Here is a 19,914-nt window from a genome sequence, read left to right on the forward strand (position 1 = left end):
AATAAAATTAACCTTCAAATTTGTGTTTCGAAAGCATTTTTTTTGTTCCTTATATCTGCGAAATTAGAATTGCTAGCGTACATTCTTTCTTTAGACAATACCGTAATGTTACACATCTTTCTATCCCTAGGTCTAAATTTCTAATTCAACTCTAAGATGATATAACTTCTCTTCGTGAAGTGACTTCTCTTCGTGAAGATAGTTTTATATTTTAACACATGAACATACTAATATAGTCCATTCATTTCATATTTTAAATTTTAATCAAATTAACATTTAAATTTGTTTTTCTAAAGCATTTTTATACATTCGTTCGTTAAAGCTGCGAAGCCGTGTTGAGATATATTCTAATAGTTTCATCCATGAATCGAGTACATCTAATTAAAAAAAAGGTCACGCGTGCACAGAGCGAAGCTTTCACGCACGCGCAGAATGAACTCTAGACTCTAGATTAGTCTAGATCTAGATTTATGTCTAACTCAAGATCTACTTTATACTTTAACACATGAACATACAAAATTAAGTCTATTCATTTCAAATTTTAATCAAATATATGTAGGCCTACAAGCAAATGTTTTTATTTCTAAAAATGGATTTAAGTCCATTAGCTATTTTGATAGCTCCATTCATACTATTTTTACATTCACGCATTCCCTTTACTTATAAATATATTGTTACGAATCTCACTATCCAGGCTCTCTGCAAACTGCACCATACACCACCAACTTAAAGAACTTGACAACTCAGGGCTCCAAAGTAACGTAACACTTTAATAGTTGAATAAATAACAGCCAATACTGTACAATTGGCAACACGTAACACAAGACTGTACAAATATCTCTCCTATAACACCGTACCGCCGTATCAACTCTTGCACTGGCCTCTCCGTCTCGTTCCTGGCTTGCACTGGGTTCAACAGTTCAGGACTGACTTCACACACTAGGCTCGTTGTGTCGGACTCGATCACAGACCAAGATCTAGACGCTGTTCGTCTCAACTGTACTTGATAGTACTACGCACTGAACCGTCGTAATGCTCCATACAGAACCACACCGTTGAACTGTGCTGTAGTCGACCGTGTTCTGAACTCTTGTCGTGAACCTCCTTTCTGAACCGTCTTGACTGCGTCACCTCCGCATTATATATGGTCCCTACTGGCTTTCTCGTACCGGACAGAACGCCGCTCGACGTTTCTAGGTGGTCAGATGACTACAACTCTCGTGACGCTCCTGAGCTCTGTTCACGACGGCGATCCTTCCCGAACCGTCCTGTTGACACTCGACTCGGCTGACCATCGTAGCTCGTCACGGTTGACCGCTCGTCTAGAGCTGGCCTGGGGCGATTTGCATCGGTTGACTACACACACACCACTACCCCCATCTGTGCCACCACCAGGTTTATAACAATATTATTATGTTTAATTATTTACAAAGCAATCTCGGTGACTATATGGAAAGTGATACGCAAATTAAGACTCCTGGGCCGCGGGTAAATTATGTCTAGTAGGCTAACTTTTTATGTTAAACAGACGTAACAGCTAATATAGACTCTACTATTGCGGATCACGTCATAAACTCTAGCATTATAAAATGAAAAGGTAGCAACATGTATTGTGTAATGCGTAATATTAACAAGAAAAAGCTGGCATGTTGGTAAAATGTAACCTCTGAAATCAAAGCCTTTTGTCTTTTGCCGAAAGAAAAAAAGTAGTAACAACCCGAGTTGCAATGTAATGAACTAATTAAAAACGTCTGGGATATGTACACAACCAAGTTATGTTTTTTGAAGTGTGTTATCCAGATAAGCATAAAAAATATCTAATTTGAAAGACAAAATCATTCGCGTAACCGGGGGGTGGGGGGGGGAGGGGAGTTCACCCCTATCCGAAATGAAATCTCCCCCCCTCCCGGGGAGGGTAGAATTATGCGACTGATTTTTTTGCTTTCATTTTGTTTATTTTGATGAGATTTTAATGCTAAGCCATCACTTGCACAAGCGCAGGCAAGATGGTTTGGAGTTTGAAATTCCCCTCAGTGGAGTTTTGAGGTTTTATTGACTTATCCAAGGCGTTTGACGTTGTCAGCAGAACCTGCATGTTTGCCGTATTAGAGAGAATCGGCTGTCCAAACAAGCTACGGAAACTAGTTTCAGCTTTTCATGAAAACATGCAGGGCACCGTACAGTTTGACAGTTCCGCCTCTAGGCCATTCTCCATCAAGAGCGGAGTAAAACAAGGATGTGTTCTGGCTCCAACACTATTCGGCATCTTCTTTTCAGTTGTACTCACCAGCGCTTTAAATCCCTGGAAGATGGAGTATATGTCCACAGTAGATCCGATGGAAAGCTATTTCACCTGGCATGCCTTAAAGCCAAAACCAAGAGATTGCGTATCTTGATTAGGGAACTGCTGTTCGCCAATGATGCCGCACTCATATCCCATTCACAAGAAGGATTGCAGAGGCTTGTGAATGCTCTGGCAGCTGCTTGTTAGGAGTTTAGTCTTACAATAAGCCTTTCCAAGACTGAAATTATCGCACGAGATGTCGCAGAAACACCAGTGATACATATTGGTAATCACGCACTTACGGTGGTGCAGGAATTCACATATTTTGGACCAACAATAGCCAGCAACCTAGATCTAGACACTGAACTAACAAAAAGAATAGAAAAGGCTTCTGCAGCAATGGCAAAACTCTACAAGCGTGTGTGTGAAAGTACCAAATTGACCACGGCAACGAAAAACCTGGTCTACAATGCCTGCGTTCTGAGCACACTTCTTAATGTCAGTGAGAGCTGGGCAACTTACATGCGTCAAGAACACAGATTAAATAGCTTCCACCTACGCTGCCTGCGACGCATAATGTGCATCTCCTGGAGGAATCATGTCACCAACCAGGAAGTTTTGACACGGGCCAACATACACAGCATCTATGCTCTCCTTCAACAGAGAAGACTACGCTGGCTCGGTCATGTTACTCATATGCCAGATGGAAGAATCCCCAAAGACATCCTATACTCTGAGCTTGCAGAGGGAGCCAGACCCAAGGGCCGCCCAAGACTAACCTACAGAGATGTCTGCAAGCGAGACATGATAGCCACGGGCATCGAACAAAGTATGAGGGAGGAGATAGCCCAAGACCTGACAGCATGGTGACAGACTGTACGTGTTGGTACGAACTTCGCCGAATGCAAAAGAAACGAAGCTGCGTCAGCCAAGAGAAAGAAGAACAAAGCTGCCATGTCAACTAGCCCTAAGTCAGATAAATATACATGCACGAACTGTGGTAAACTCTGCCGCTCCAGAATTGGCTTGATCAGTCACTCCAGATTCTGCCCCATCTCGTAACCAAAGCCAGTGACTCATCTGGGCACATCAATTGTCTTCCGAGACAAAGGCGCTATGGTATATATATATGGTAGTAGTAAGTTCCCTTCAGACCTTGTGGTCTATAGGGCAGATGATGTAAAGGTCATTTGATTCTATGGCCTACGGTTAACGAGGGTGTCATGTGGCCAGCACAATGGCAAACCGCCTTTACTTTTCCCCAACTAATGTCAGGTACCCATTAGAGCTGGGTGGACTCAGGATCTTGAAATTAAAAAATCCCAGTCTTCACCAGGAGTCGAACCCGGGACCCCCGGTTCAGAAGTCAAGCGCTTTACCGCTCAGCCACCGCGCCTCCACACACACACATATATATATATATATATATATATATATCCTTGATATATATCAAGGAGGTATATATATATATATATCCCACCCCAAAAAAAGATCCTGGCTTCGCCCATGGGCAAAATGTAGCGAAAGTGTCGCTTTTCCTGATAATAATAATAATAATTTTTTTTATAAAGCGCTGTTAACAAACAAAATGTAGGCTCAAGGCGCTGTAACAACATTACAAACAAAAACACTATAGTTACAATAGCAGTTAATCCAAAAAAGTTTTAAACAAGTAGGTCTTAATGTTCTTCTTAAAAGTGGTGAAGCATGTTGTCTGTCTGAGATCAATGGGGAGTGAGTTCCAAACCTTTGGTCCGTGCACTGAAAAAGCCCGCAGACCGTAGCTTTTGAGGGAGAAACGTGGCACTACTAAAAGCGTTGAGTCCATTGAGTGCAGGGCTCTCTGGGGGACATATGGAGTAATCAGTTCGCTAAGGTACAGGGAAAGTGTCGGGTGGGTTTCAAAGGTTGTCATGGCCAGGGGTGTCAATGGGGTTAAGCTCCCATTGTCTATAAAGTACTCCTAATGGCATGCGTCTCAAATAGCCTCTGACAACTAAGTCCAGCACCTGGCCTGCTCGTGTGGCTTAGATATTAAGCCCGGCGAAACTGCTCTTACTAACAGGTGAAGGGGTGAAGGCGGATACCTGGCGCCACAAAACCGGGAGCTTCGGGCAGATGGAGCTCGTCAGCCTAGTAAGGCAGTTCATCTAGGAGAGGGGTACTCTGACTTCAAACCCCCGCTGCCTTGCGGTACTGAGGCTTCAGGAGACAACCTCGAGGAGAAATCAGGAGTGAAGCCCCTTAGGCGTTGGGAGTATCAGCTACGAAATTCCCTCCGGCAGCTTCTGCAACTGAGTTGGTGCCAAATGTAATGCGATGCGTTCCTTTGGATCACATCAGCAAGGTCGAGAGAGGGATCATGACGAATGGGCCACCCATGACCCCTTTATCCAAGGCCCAGGAATGCGCCCCGGAGAGGAAACTCTGGTGCTGCTGCAAAGCGGCTAAAACAACACGGGAGACAACAGTTACGGGTTATAAGTCCAACTTGATTGGCGTAATGTATGGACGCCACGGGTTGTCTCTGACGGTGGGAGAGGTCTTCGCGCCTCACTGATCAGCTACCGCCCACCTCAACCTGGGCAGCCCCCAGTCAGTTAGGTGCTGATCCGCCACAGCCTGCCTGCTCTAATGGGTGCTTAGAGCTTAGTTTAAAACGACAAGTAGGCTGGAAACTTGCACCAAGCAACAAAAGAAGAAAAATTAAACTGAAAAAGAAAATCCCTGTCATGCGACTGGCCACTTGGAATGTCAGGACAATGTGTCCTGGTCTCACTGATGATCTAAGGCAGATCGACGATGCATGGAAGACGGCAGTTATAAACAACGAGCTAAAAAGGCTACATATTGACATTGCAGCCCTGCAAGAAACCCGACTGGCCGAAAACGGCATGCTCCGCGAGACTGACTACACTTTCTTTTGGAAAGGGAAAGCACAGGATGAGACTCGAATACATGGTGTGGGATTTGCTGTCAAGAACAGTCTTCTTCCCATGATAGTCCCTCCAGTTGGTGGCTCGGAACGGCTACTAAGCATAAGTATGATGACAGCATCTGGAAAAGTCACTCTAATTAGTGCCTATGCCCCCACACTATGCTCACTTCAGGAGGACAAAGACAAGTTCTATGAAGACCTCAAAGAAGCCATTGCAAACATTCCTCAAAAAGAACATATGATCCTTCTAGGTGACTTCAATGCCAGAGTAGGATCAGATCACACTACCTGGCCAGACTGTCTTGGGCTTTTTGGAATCGGAAAGATGAATGAGAACGGACAAAGACTGCTTGAATTCTGCACATACCATAAGCTCTGCATTACCAACACATACTTCAGAACAAAACCACAGCACTGTGTCTCATGGAGGCACCCTAGGTCTGGGCACTGGCACCAGCTGGATATGATACTGACACGAAAAAAGGACATTGGAAATATACTGCTGACACGTAGCTACCAAAGCGCGGATTGTGATACTGATCATACTTTAGTGTCCTGCCGGACAAGACTGCTGCCAACTAAGATCCACACTTCACAGGGAAAAAAAATCACGCCTAAATACTACTAGCACAAAAAATCCTGATCTTTGCACCGAATTTGAGAACAAATTAGAGGAAGCTTTCAAAAACTTCTCTGTGACTGAGGTAGAAAAAGGCTGGACGTTTATGCGTGATACAATCTACCAAACATCATCACTGGTCTTTGGAAACAAAACCAAGAAAAGCGAAGACTGGTTTGAAGCTAGTCTACCAGAAATGGAAACTGCCACCACGAACAAGAGAGCAGCCATGCTAATCTACAAGAAGGATCCCACTCCAAGCAACTTAAAAAGGCTCAGAGCTGCACGTAACAATGCCCAAAGAGTAGCGAGACAATGTGCTAACAAATACTGGCAGGAGCTATGCGAAGACATTCAATCTTGTGCCGACTGTGGTAACATAAGAGGACTATATGAGGGCATGAGAAAAGCCTTTGGACCTCACACCAGCAAGTGTGCTCCGCTAAAGTCAAAAGATGGCTCAATCATCAGCGATCGTGCGCTGCAAATGGAACGATGGGTAGAACACTATGCAGAACTCTACCAGATTGAAAACGCCATCTCACCAAATGCTGTTTCCAACTTCCCATCACTTCCAGTTTTGACGGAATTAGACGAAACGCCCTCAGTAAAGGAGCTGAGCATTGCCATTGACATGCTTGCACATGGGAAAACACCCGGAGGAGATGGCATTCCTGCTGAAGTAATTCAGGCTGGAAAACATGCCCTAATCAAACCACTCCATGAACTGCTAAGCTTGTGCTGGGAACAAGGAATGGTCCCCCAGGAATTGAAAGACTCCAACATTGTTACAATTTATAAAAATAAAGGCGACCGCTCTGATTGTAACAATTACAGATGCATCTCACTGCTTAGCATAGTCGGAAAGGCTTTTGCTAGAGTATTACTAAAGCGATTACAGATCCTAGCAGATCGTGTTTATCCAGAGTCGCAGTGTGGCTTTAGGGCAGGTAGATCTACAACAGATATGATTTTCTCTCTGCGGCAGCTACAGGAGAAGAGCAGAGAACAAAAGCAGCCCCTCTTCATAGCTTTTATTGATTTGACCAAGGCCTTTAACCTTGTTAGCAGAAGCGGTCTGTTTGCTGTACTAGAGAGAATCGGCTGCCCAAATAAGTTAAGAAAACTAGTGTCAGCTTTTCACGAAAATATGCAGGGCACCGTTCAGTTTGAAAGTTCTTCCTCCAGGCCATTCTCCATTAAGAGCGGTGTAAAACAAGGATGTGTTCTGGCCCCTACACTATTTGGCATCTTCTTCTCAGTCGTACTATCCAGTGCTTTTAAATCCCTGGAAGACGGAATATACATCCATAGCAGATCCGATGGAAGGCTCTTTAACCTGGCACGTCTTAAAGCCAAAACGAAAAGGCGTCGTATCTTGATAAGGGAGCTGCTGTTTGCCGATGACGCGGCACTCGTATCTCACTCACAAGGAGGTCTACAGAAGCTAGTGAACGCCTTAGCAGCTGCTTGTCAAGAGTTTAGCCTTACTATAAGTCTCTCCAAGACCGAAATCCTGGCACAAGACGTCGCAGAAATACCTATAATACAAATTGGGAACCACACCCTTTCAGTGGTGCAGGAATTTACCTACTTGGGTTCAACAATTGTCAGTAACCTAGACTTAGACATCGAGCTGACAAAAAGGATAGGAAAAGCTACCACAGCATTGGCAAAACTCTCCAATCGCGTCTGGGAAAATGGTAAATTGACCACAGCGACCAAAATCCTAGTCTACAACGCCTGTGTTGTGAGCACTCTCCTTTATGGCAGTGAAAGCTGGTCAACATACATGTACCAAGAGCACAGATTGAATAGTTTCCACTTGCGCTGCCTGAGACGCATAATGGGCATCTCTTGGAGGGACCATGTCTCCAATCAGGAAGTTTTGAGATTGGCCAATATGAACAGCATGTATGCTCTCCTGACACAAAGAAGATTACGCTGGCTCGGACATGTCACCCGAATGCCAGATGGTAGAATCCCGAAAGATATCTTATATGCTGAGCTTGTGGAAGGAGTCAGACCCATGGGCCGCCCAAGACTAACATATAGAGATGTCTGCAAGCGAGACATGAGAGCCTCAGGCATCAGTGAAAGTATGTGGGAAAACATAGCCAAAGACCGGAGTGCATGGAGACAGACTGTGCGTGCTGGGAAAACCCTTGCTGCGAACAAAAGAATTGAAGCGGCTTTAATCAAGAGGGAAAAAAAGAAAGCTGCCCTGTCTGCTAGCCCTAAATCAGAGGCATACACATGTACGAATTGTGGCAAAGTCTGCCGTTCTAGAATTGGCTTGATTAGCCACACCAGATTCTGCCCCGTCTCAAGATTAAGCCAAAACCAGTGACTCACTTGGGCGCATCCATTGCTTTTCGAGACAAAAGGAGCCATATAAGGTACAGGGGCATCTCATTGTTATATATACACTGATGACAAAGTGTGGCGACCTTGTAATCGATTCTCGCTTTCACGGGAAGCCAATGGAGCGTGCGCAAGAGCGTAGTAGCAGAATCTTGTCTAGTTTTTTTAAGAACTATTCGAGCGGCGTTGTTCTGTATACGTTGCAGCTTGGCTATTTTGTCATCAGGTATACCTGCTAGCACGGCGTTGCAGTAGTCAAGGCGGGAGAGTATGAATGCCACAGCTAGCGTTTTCGTTGACTCCGTTGTTAAATATGGTCGGATCTGGCCTAATCTGCCAGCTGCAGATAAAGACGTTTGCAGAGCTGACGTATGTGTGGGTCGAAAGATAGTGTTGAGTCGAAGAAAACTCCAAGATTCCGCACTACATGGACAAAAGGAACATGACAGTTCGTGATAAAGAGAGAATCTGTGCTTTCAACTTTTGAGACATTGTTCCTAGTGCCAATCTTAATTATTTCTGTCTTGTCTTCGTTCATCTTGAGTTTATTTTCAACCATCCAATCGCTCACCCTTGCAACGGTAGTACTGATTTTCTCTGCCAGATGCGACACCTCTGAGGGTACTGATGAATCGTATAACTGTGAGTCATCGGCAAAGAAGTGGTATAAGATGCCGGTTGGCCGTATGACACTGCTGAGTGGATATGTGTACATAGTGAACAGTACTGGGCCTAGAACTGATCCTTGGGGTACTCCGTACTTCAAAAGTAAACTTGTTGATTCCGTCCCGCTAACAACGACACTTTGGGTGCGTTCCGTCAGGTAGGATCCAAGCCACTTTAGGACGACTCCTGCTAAACCAAAAGTTGCAGAGAATCTGGCCATCATAATTTCATGGTCTAGCGTATCAAAGGCAGCGGACAAGTCCAGCATGGAAAGAATTGATATGTGGCCTTTGTCGGAATTGTGAAGTAAGTCGTTTAGTACCCTGACCACTGCTGTCTCTGTGCTACGGCACTTCCTATATGCAGATTGAAATTCTTCCAAGAGACAGTACTGTTCAAGATGAGAAAGAATTTGCGCTAACACGATGCGCTCCAGAAGATGGTCAGAATCTTATCTTATGAAGTAAACCAGTGATGGGCAAACTTTTTAAAAAGCGGGTCGAAAAACTAATGGAAAAATGTGGATCCATACTTTTTGGTAATTAAGAAGATACAGAAATTTAGTATCAGACTTAATGATTTCAACATAGAACTATTTCAATGTGTGAAGCTACGAGGCTGAGAGTTCTTTTTAATTTGGTTCAGCTTTGAAAGTACCGCAGTACTTATTTAACACGAACCTAGTAGTTCACCCGTCAGTCTAGTTCTAACATAGCATTTCCTAAACAGCTCACAATTATAGTCTGATACATTGCACATAATCTCCAAGCATGAGATATTACATTTGGGCAACTTTCGACAAGCCTGTGTAGATGTTTAATTCTGAACAGTTAGAAATGTTTGAGATGATTATTTGATAGCAATTATTTCAAGTTGCAAGTCTGGTTTCACTACTTCTCAATCCACATGTTGAAAATATCTCAATCGTTTTCAATAGCACTGAAGTTTTTGAAAATCTTTTCAATTTACCATCAACTTGCCTCGTGCTTTGTAGTTCGAGAGTAATTTTGAGTGACAATCCAGAAATTTCCCTCATATTTGCCGCTAAACTCCATCTATTGTAAAATGCATATTAGTGATGAAGGCAGTGGCGTCACTAGGGAGGTGCGGGGGGTGCGGTCCGCAACGGGTGACAACCGTTGGGGAGGGGGTGACACCCGAATGGGAAAAAAAAATATTGGCAAAAACTTCAAAATAAAAAAAAGTCTCTAGATAAATTCAAAAATATGTATAGGAATATCTACTGTACTAAACTAAATCTATATATTTTATTTTAGGCTCTATTTAAGTTTTTTGTTTTTATTATTTGGTATAAATCTCCAAAAAGTTACGTGATAAAAAGGGGGATGCAACGGCAGTTTTTTTTTTTAACAACAAAAATTAGTTATATTTGCATAGTTATATATATATTGTAGTATTAATTAGGTGAAAGCGACTTTATTAATATACTTTAAGAAAACTTAAATTGTTAATTATTTGACGTCGTTTTGTCGTCCAATTAGAACTTTCCTACGTTAGCAGTACGATCGATTCAAAAGGCTCTTTTCAAGAAAACATACATAAACCCAGTGAAATGACATTATCAATGTTTAAAAGTTTAAAATATTGTTGGATTAAGACTTCGAATCATCTACTAATAAGGTTCTTTTTAAATGCATACCATTTTTGTGTGAGGCTTCTGCATAAATATCTATTAAAAACATTTTGAAGAAGATATTTCAAAATGTCTCTGCTGACGTGATTCTTTTTGAATGGTCAGAATGGTTCAAACTCTCCCAAGTGTTTAACATCGTTATGTTGTCACAAAAAACGAAAAGTTCTTACTGAGCACTAACATGGTGTTAAGACATACTTTCGTTATATGTACCTCGAACATCTCTCGTATAATTGAAATGACCAATTCTGCCTTCTTCTTTATTGGACTATATTTGAGCAACTATTTTTTAACTAGTATAAATATTGCTCTCATTATCGGAACGTCCCACCCCGTTATAATTTAACACTGACATAAGCTCTTCTTACTACGGGAAGAAAAATGCGTTGAAGACGACACAAGCTGAGTACGAAGGAAAACGCGTGGAGGAGCTAAGGGCGCTTCAACAGACCACCTTGCTGGATCGATAGGGAACCCGACGCCTCTATAATTTTCCAAAAAGAACTTTTTCGCTTATACAACAAAACAGTTTAAAACTATATACATAACCCTATTTTTGAAACAAAAAAGACTTAACGTTTAGCTGGCAGGGGCGCCAACGCTTAAAGTTTTAGAAGCACTGTTCATTTGCCTCGAATGTCTTTAACAGGTCAGTACGGCCAACCTCTTCTTAATTGAATTATATTTGAGCTGCAATATTCTTACTACTAGAAATAGTACAAGCTAGACTTAAGGAGCATGAATTTTTGAAGCTCAGAAATGCTGAAAAATGCTTGACGCTCGGGGCTTCGCCCCGGACATCGCTGGTGGATTTGTAAGTGCTTCCCGAAACCAATAGATGACTAAGGTAGGGCAAAGTACATTTTCTCCTTTAGGTGGTAGTCAAAGTTTAAATAACACAGTATAATGTTATATTGTTTTCCGTCTGTAAGTCTAACAAAAGAAACATATTTAGGTAATGTTAATAGATATACATTGTAAAATGTGCAAAACTATTTGTTAAATGTCATAAACAATGGGATTTTAAAATAGAATTGCCACTCATTTTAAATCTGTGCAAAAAAAAGTAGGTAATCAGTTTACTGTTGATCAACAAAAAGGATGTAAGATAGTTTATGGTCGGGGGGGGGGTGACACCCTGAGCTAACCGCACCGGGTGACACCGACCCTAGTGACGCCACTTCTTACACTTTCAATAAATGCATAAAAACTATTTGGCCTTTTTGTTGCTCCCTTAAGGAGTGCACGAATGCTAACTCTACAACAACAAAAGTTTCATCGAAACCTTTTATAAGTAATACAAATTGCTCTGTAACATTCACATATAACCTATATATCATTAGCACCTTACCAATACTTAAAGTTAATAATTTTGTGGACTAACTGTGATGTATTTTTTTCCTATTAAGTTTCCTATATTTATTTTTTTTATATATAAACTTACAGTTTTAATATCCTTTGTATTATCAGAACATGGAAGTTTAATAGCTTACTAGGGACTGTTCTTATGCTAATATGGACTAATGTGAGGTAGGGTGGAGGTGGGCTCTTTATCTCTCTCTAAGACTTAGACTTGATAAGGCCCCGTGTAATCAACATTAGGCAATTTCTCATTTGCCCTTTTTTCAAAATGATTACAACTATTACAGAAAAGATTTTTGGGGTGCCCATTAGCAACAAGTGGGAGCTCTAGGCTATAGCTTATGTTGTCTATTAGACAAACCCAGCACAAGACTTACACAGGTCTTACACAGTGTCTTACACAGGTATTACACACTTACCTGGATGAATTTTGCTAAAATCGGTTCCTATTGGAAAATAATCTACATGTGAATTAAAATGACTTGAACTTGTCATATTTTTTATGAGATACAATACAAACTCAATCAAAATCTAGAATTGATGTAACAACATAGACAATAGATAAACTAGGCAATAATTGAACAGTAAAAAGTATCTTGGAATGTCCCATTTATTGGAGATTTCAAAATACGCTCTAAAAGGTACTAAAAAAAAGCTACGGGAAAACCCTGAAAATGACATAATATAAGAATACCCGATTTTTCTCATGCATCCTATATATAGTTATGTTGTTTAATCATGGAACTATACTAAAGGAACTACGACTTCAAACAGATCTTTGCGCATCCTGCACTGTATTTAAAAGACAATGACATAGACAAAGAAGGATTGTACGCCTCCAAGGCACGCGATTTACCAGTGTTGCTTAGAAAATGTTATTTAGCTCTTTATAAACAGATTCTTAAAAACTTTATCCATTTTCAGACAAGCTGTTATGGTAGATATATTTTTTTAGAGTAAGAGATCATCATAAAATTATTTTATTTTTGATCATCCTACTCAAAATTATATGTTCTAAGGGATTCCAACGTTGGTTTTTTTCTACTAGATATGGTGCAGTTTCATATGCTACTTGCAGATGCGCCTACCGTTCCTCATTAAGCGGAACCGTCCCGCTAAAACATGAAAAAATAATAACTCATGTGTTGCGGCGTTTCTCATTGGCAGTTTTATTGTGTTCCGCAAAGTCCAAATCCGACAAAATAAATCACCATTATTTTTTATTAATGTAAAAATAGGCAATTCATTTATTGTTTATATTTCGTCCTATTGTAGCCTACATTTGGGGAAAGTGATGGTTTAGCATTAAAATCTTACCTAAAATAAACAAAATCAAAGCAAAAATCAGTCACTAAATTCCGATCCCCCCCCCCGGGGGGGTTGAACCCCCCAAACCGCCCCCCCCGGCTACGCCCATGGATTTAGGCATTTTCGTTATCGAATATTGATCTACAGTGTTTACAATCAATCTAGATGCCTGTTCTACACAGTCGTAATATATAAACGTAGTAATAATCAAACTGATAATAGATTTAGATTCTATTTTCTAGATATAGCGCTTTATCTAGTATTACTTTAGATTACGGCATTTTACTTTGTTTGTAAACACTGTAGATCTATTTCCGTTATGGAAAATGCCTAGATCTATTTTCTAGTTTTAAATATACCCAGATTAATAGTTACTTTATTAACATGGTTTTAAGTAGCATCATATATTAGATCTCTTTTGGTCTCAAATGTGTATCCCGCGGCCTTCGAGAGTGACCCCCAGCTGTCTCGTTCTGAGGCCGCATGCAACCAGGTGCTCTCTTCTATGTCAGCCAAGGAATGTTGACGCCTAAGCCGAGGACAAACGCTGACGGCGTAAAGAAAATCTAAATCGACCACCTGCGGACAATGGTTATGCTTGCCCTGGGAGTGGCAAAACATGTAGGTCACAGCTGGGGATGATCAGTCACAGGAAATACTGCATTCTTCATTTATCTTCGGACTCGAAGACAAGCCTTATTATTATTATTATATTTGATAACTATAAAAATCGTCTGCAAAAAAAACATACTATATCTGATAGGCTATCGTACATTAAATAAGTTGATTTCATTTGATTATTTTTAAATATTGTCTCGAATTAAAATGTCCGTGTCTAATGTCGTAAAGATTTAAATAGTTGAGCTCGACTTTTAGAAACATTGCTAAAAATAGAATGGCATCATTAGATCTAAGTCTCTAAATATAGGCCTACCGTCTGCGAATAAGTCTACTATCAATAGACCTAATAGGCATTTTTTTTCATAATCTAGATTTTTTAAAAATCTCTTTAATACTATAGATAGATAATATATCAATAAAAATTTACTGTTTAATAAAAGGGGTCCTTGCTATCGATCGCACGTTTATTAACTTCGTTTACATTAGGCCTAAATGTGGGCTTACGTTTTGTATTAATTACTGATGACGGTTCTTATGCAAATATGAATTAACCTAATGAGAGATAGAAATAACATTCTTTATGAATTTCGTTTTTTTTTTTTTTAATGCGTAAGAGCAATACTATATGATAATAAGCACATTAAAATTACCCAGATCTAGTAGAAAATACCTAACATGAAATTTACTTAACGAACGGCAACTTCAAAACAGAAGCATAAGCTTTGAGTGAATTAGACGCGAAGGGTGATCAAAAATAAAATTATCTGTGATAATCTCTTACTCTAATAAATTATATCTACTACAACAGCTTGTCTCAAAATGGATAAAGTTTTTATTGATCTGTTTATAAAAAGCCAAAAAAAAAATCTAAGCATCACGGGTAAATTGCGCGCGTTCTAGGCATAAAATCCTTCTTTGTCTCTGTAATTGTATTTTGTAGGCATTGCAGGATGCTCGAGAACATGAGCAAAGAACCTGTTTTCTATACGGCTTTGTAAAAAAAAAAAAAACGGGAAGTCGTAGTTCCTTTAGTATAGTTCCATGGTTTATTTAAGTAATTCTTAACGCATTGACTTTGTTAGTGAAATGAGATACACTGGATAAAATCTCTTGGTTTGAATGTCCATCTTTATGTAAAATCCAACTTTCGCAATCTACATAGTGTTGTCCTTATTCCGTCCTATCTTCGCTTTAATTTTAAAAAGAGGGATAACTTTCGGGGAATGTGCTGCAAATATTGCTTTTAATCAGAATAAATCCAGGAGGTTGAAAGAAAGACCTCGGAGTAGTTACCGCTACTTAGCCAATACAAAGTGGAACGCTAGAGCTGACATGCTATACTCACTGTGCCTAGGACCCATCGGATCGCAGATAAAGTACAGCTTGACCGTTCAAGTGTACGCAAGCAAGAAGGCTCTCGAATCACTCGGCCGGGTACAGGCTCATACCATAATTTTTTTTTATCGGCACCTTTAAGACGAGCCCAACAAACGTCGCTGAAATATTAACGAACGAGGCCGCACCCCCTTTTACATTTAAGGAGAGTAAGAGGGTTGTACTAATCAGACACTAACGCTATAAAAGGCGCTATCCGCGATTACACATAACAATAATTCTAGCAAGTCAGTGGAGAGAGATAAAACGCAACCAAATACTAGTAGACAATAACTAAACTAAATGAGCTTTGAAATGGTTATAAGACTCAATGTTTCAAGATACATTGTTTGATCAGATTCACTGGAAACTTTCAAATAAATAGTAAAGGCACGAAATATAGTTTAAGACAAAAAAAAAATGACAAAAAGAAAACCCGATTTTGTCTCCCACCTCTCTCTCTCTATCTCTCTCTCTCTCTCTATATATATATATCTTTTTCTCATTTTCCCCACAAAGTTAGATGTATACTGTTAGCTGAAATAAATACATGAACTATAATGTTTTGCTTTGAATGGCCATCTTAACCGAGACCATTCGTTGGTCTCGTCTTAACTCTGAAGTATTCATACATCCCCTTTCGTAATCTAAATAAAGATAACACTGAAGTATTAATACATCCCCTTTCGTAATCTAAACATGCATAGCATTGAAGTCTTTTTTCACTTTGAATTGAAAAGTTCATTATTGTCTGGAACATGAGAGGTTAATATTGTTTTTAATTTAATTGCGTTGAATAATATTGATCAGAGGAAATGGTCCGCTTTACCTAGTAGTCTTTGAACTCACTAATATTGATTTCTAGCACAAGCACAGCCCAATCTTGGACCTCCATTCGCTATCGTAAACATCAAAGTTGAATAGTTGAAGCCTATTGGGCTGCATTGATGTCACTTTCAACATCGTACACGACCGTCCTGAGACATGACTGCTTTGGATGTCTAGAATAGAGAGATGTCAGATGAACAAATCAGTCATATGTGTATTGTCACCACCTCAAAGTTGGTGCCATAGAGTAGAAACCCTAATTCTGTATTGTGTATGTTAATTCCATATTGTGAATCTTATTCACAACCCATGTGGCACTAAGGTGAACACTTTTGACCTTAGGTGAACCAGAGAGTTAAAGGCAGTCAGTCCACATAGAGATCTTGTAGCAAGCACTTGTATTGAGTCACTTAAGATATAAGCAGTAGAGTTAGATGTTTAAAGTAGTTGGTTATAGAATAAGTACTAAGTTGTGATATTCGTATATTACTGTTGGATTAATACTGACCATTCCTGGGTCGAATTGTATGGTGTATTCACTATGTGGTGTTATATTAAACTTATTGTGTCTGCTACACCCCGCGTCATTTCATTATTCTGTGATTTGTAACAAGAACCCAATGTCACCACCACGCCTACAATGATAACCACAGCCACATTCATAACATATAAAATAACACAGTGACATTTATGGTGTCAGAAGTGGTGCCAGAAAACGACATTTATGGTGTCAGAAGTGTCCAAAGTGCAAGTCATTTATTGTCAGAAAATGACATCTTTGGTGTCAGAAGTGTCAGCAAACAGCATTTATAGTGTCAGAAGTGTCAGCAAACGATATTTTATGATGTCAGAAGTCAGATCTACTAACTTAAAGGATTTATGAGCACCAGAGGAACAAGTCAAGAATTTTTCCTATTGCTGTCAGAAGTATTTTAATACTACAGTTACTTACAGTAACATTTATACGGATATTTTTGAAGTTGGCAAGTGAACTATTTAGTTAACACATGAAAAAGTAACTCTAAAATATTTTTTTACACAAATCATGACGCCACTCAACGAGCAAGAAAGCTAAAACCTGATTATTACAGACTCTACTATTTTTCTCATTTAGTCGTTCAGCGACACATTCAACATTATAGAGATGACCTAGATCTACATTTATTGAGACCAGCACACAATTTTTCAAGTGAGATTCACGTGATCCAAGAGTGACATTATTCATTATTATTATCTTCAGCTAGTCTAACACTACTAACAAAAAACAGAGCTGAAATTGAAAGTTAACTGTGCCTACTATTTTAACTTGTACTTCAAGATTGAACTTTACATGAATTGCAACTAATCCAGAATTTATTAAATTTTTTGACTACACACTTGGTATCTAGAGCTACTACTACATGTCACATTGACCTGCCATGACACAGTTACCATTAGCAAGCTATTTTTTCATCTGTGATGAAATGAACAATTTGAACTGTTCCTGTCTGAGCTGTATTTTCAACTTTTCCAGTTGACTACTGTCCTAAGTGTCATTTATCTGGAAGCCTGATTTATGTGGTTGTACTTTTACACCAGTTGAGATAGCTTTAAGAGCACAGTATTGCTCAAAGTCACTTTAACAACCTAAGCAAAAGAGATCAAACATGATATGCTGAGACAACCTGATCTTACAACCTGTGTGGGTGAAACTAGACAACCGTGATACTACAACCGGTGTGGGTGAAAATCTAGTACTACAAGTCATTCAAGTCATCGTTTGAAGACAGCTGATATATGGTCAGTCGAAGTAGCTGACATATTCAAGATCATCTACGTCGAGTGCTCGTCATAATTCTAATGACACACTCATATTGTCGCTGTCTAACAGCACATTTAATAAGAGAGCGCTCTCACTCTTAGACCTCTCTTGTCGTCACTACCTAAGGTCATTTTTAGTTAAATTTATATTTGTTTCAGCAACTGTACGAAACAGTGGATTACCTATCAAGCACATGAATTATTTATTGGATTACTTGTCAACTATATGAATTGTTTAATGGATTATCTGTCAAACATATGAAGTATTTATTGGATTACTATTGTTCAAGAACTTGAGTACCGTATCATTTAACATTGTACTGTGGATTTAACAAGTGGATTACTTATGAACTGTAACATTGTACTGTGGATTTAACAAGTGGATTACTTATGAACTGTACTATTGTGCTGTGGATTTAACAAGTGGATTACTTATGAACTGTACCGTTGTGCTGCGGATTTAGAAAGTGGATTACATATGAACTGTACCGTGGACATATTTTATGTGGAGCATCACCGGAACTTTATGTACAAGTCAAGCATCAAGTGAATATTTAAGGGAAGTAACTTTAATTACCTTTAGTATTAATGAATATTGATTAGTTCTCTTGAACTACACCACAATTTTTTTTCATTGTTTACATTTGTATTTATATATACATTTGACTTTAGGGACTAAATTTAATTATCTATTGAGTCTGAGCATTTATATTTTTTTTTCAAGTAAGCATCCAGGTATTGGTAGGGACTCTTTAGATAAAGTAAATACTTGATCGTATAGCTGTATTAGTCAAGTTTGTATTTGTCAAGTATCTATCATATTGTTAAACTCTTGTATTGATATTGTCTTGTTTACATTTGTTGAATTTTCTTTTGCGTCATTGTTATTTCTCATTGTAATTCTTTTGTCTACTATTTCTACTATTTTGTAATGTCTCTTTAAAGCAGACTGTTTAGTATCTATAGTGTATTTATGTTTGTCTAATTACTTATTAATATATATATTTATTTTACTTCTTATTTCAACCTATTTTTTATTATTATCAATACTACACTACACAATTGATACACTATGGGATATATTTTGATTTGAGATTGACAAGATTTATATTGTATATACTCTTCAAACACGTTTAACTATTTTGATACTATTGATACATTGACCACTATTTACCAGACTAATAAGGCTCACATAATTGTGAATTATTTGTTGCAATAAACTTTTACATTGCAAGTGGAGATACTAGAAAAACATAATCACATAATTGATCAGTAAAGTATTACATTATGAACTAGACAAAGTACCAAGAATAACTTAAGATACCTCATAACCTCAATTGTTTCGCACAAAATATATATCTACTATTACCTGCAATTACTATTTGAGCTATAATAAGTATTTATTGTACAATATTTCATTTACAAATATCTAGTACACATATCTATTACTAAACTATATTACTAATTTGAATCTTTGAAAATGGCTGAGTATGAAAAACTAATAGAGATAGTGGATAAACTAAAGTTAAAAGAAGATGATAGAGCTGCATTCATTAAAATTGAAATAGACAGAATTAGAGTAGAAAAAGACAAGCAACGGGAAGAAAGGCTACATGAAAGAAGACTGAGAGAGAAAGAACAAGAAAACTTAGAGAAAGAAAAAGAACGCCAGCATGAAATAAAATTAAAAGAACATGAAGAAAAAATGGCAAAACTAGCAAAAGAAAATAAAGACAATTCAGCAAGTCAAACTTCATCTCATCATCAGTATCATAGCAAATTTAGGAACTTTGACCCAAAAGAAGACACATTAGAAAATTTCATAATACAATTTGAATACATCTGTCAAACAGCAAATATGAATAGTACACAAATGGCTCAACAACTTCTAGCTAACCTAAGAGGTGAACCACTAAACATCATCGACACACTAACTATGGAGCAAAGAAAAGACTACAACACAGTAAAACAAAGACTTATTGAACATTTTGGCAAAACGGAGGAGCACTATCGAAAACTTTTTAGGGAAATAAAACTAGCCAAGAATGCAGATTTAAAAAGAACAGTGCATGACATGCGCCAGAACATGACAAAGT

At 38.9% G+C, this 19,914-nt stretch overlaps 1 protein-coding gene across 1 annotated transcript in view; it reads right to left on the reverse strand.

The window, feature by feature from the left end:
• LOC106052736 (uncharacterized) overlaps positions 1-12,518 on the reverse strand; it is a 32,979-nt gene extending 20,461 nt beyond the window's left edge. Inside the window, exon 1 of the mRNA XM_056017070.1 lies at positions 12,307-12,518. Coding sequence (XP_055873045.1) covers positions 12,307-12,382 — 76 coding nt within the window. The 5' untranslated portion in view covers positions 12,383-12,518. The remainder of the gene's footprint in view (positions 1-12,306) is intronic.
• Between the last annotated feature and the right edge of the window lie 7,396 nt (positions 12,519-19,914).

The sequence above is a fragment of the Biomphalaria glabrata genome, chromosome 18 (genome assembly GCF_947242115.1).
Source record: "Biomphalaria glabrata chromosome 18, xgBioGlab47.1, whole genome shotgun sequence".
In the NCBI taxonomy this organism is placed as follows: Eukaryota; Metazoa; Mollusca; class Gastropoda; family Planorbidae; genus Biomphalaria; species Biomphalaria glabrata.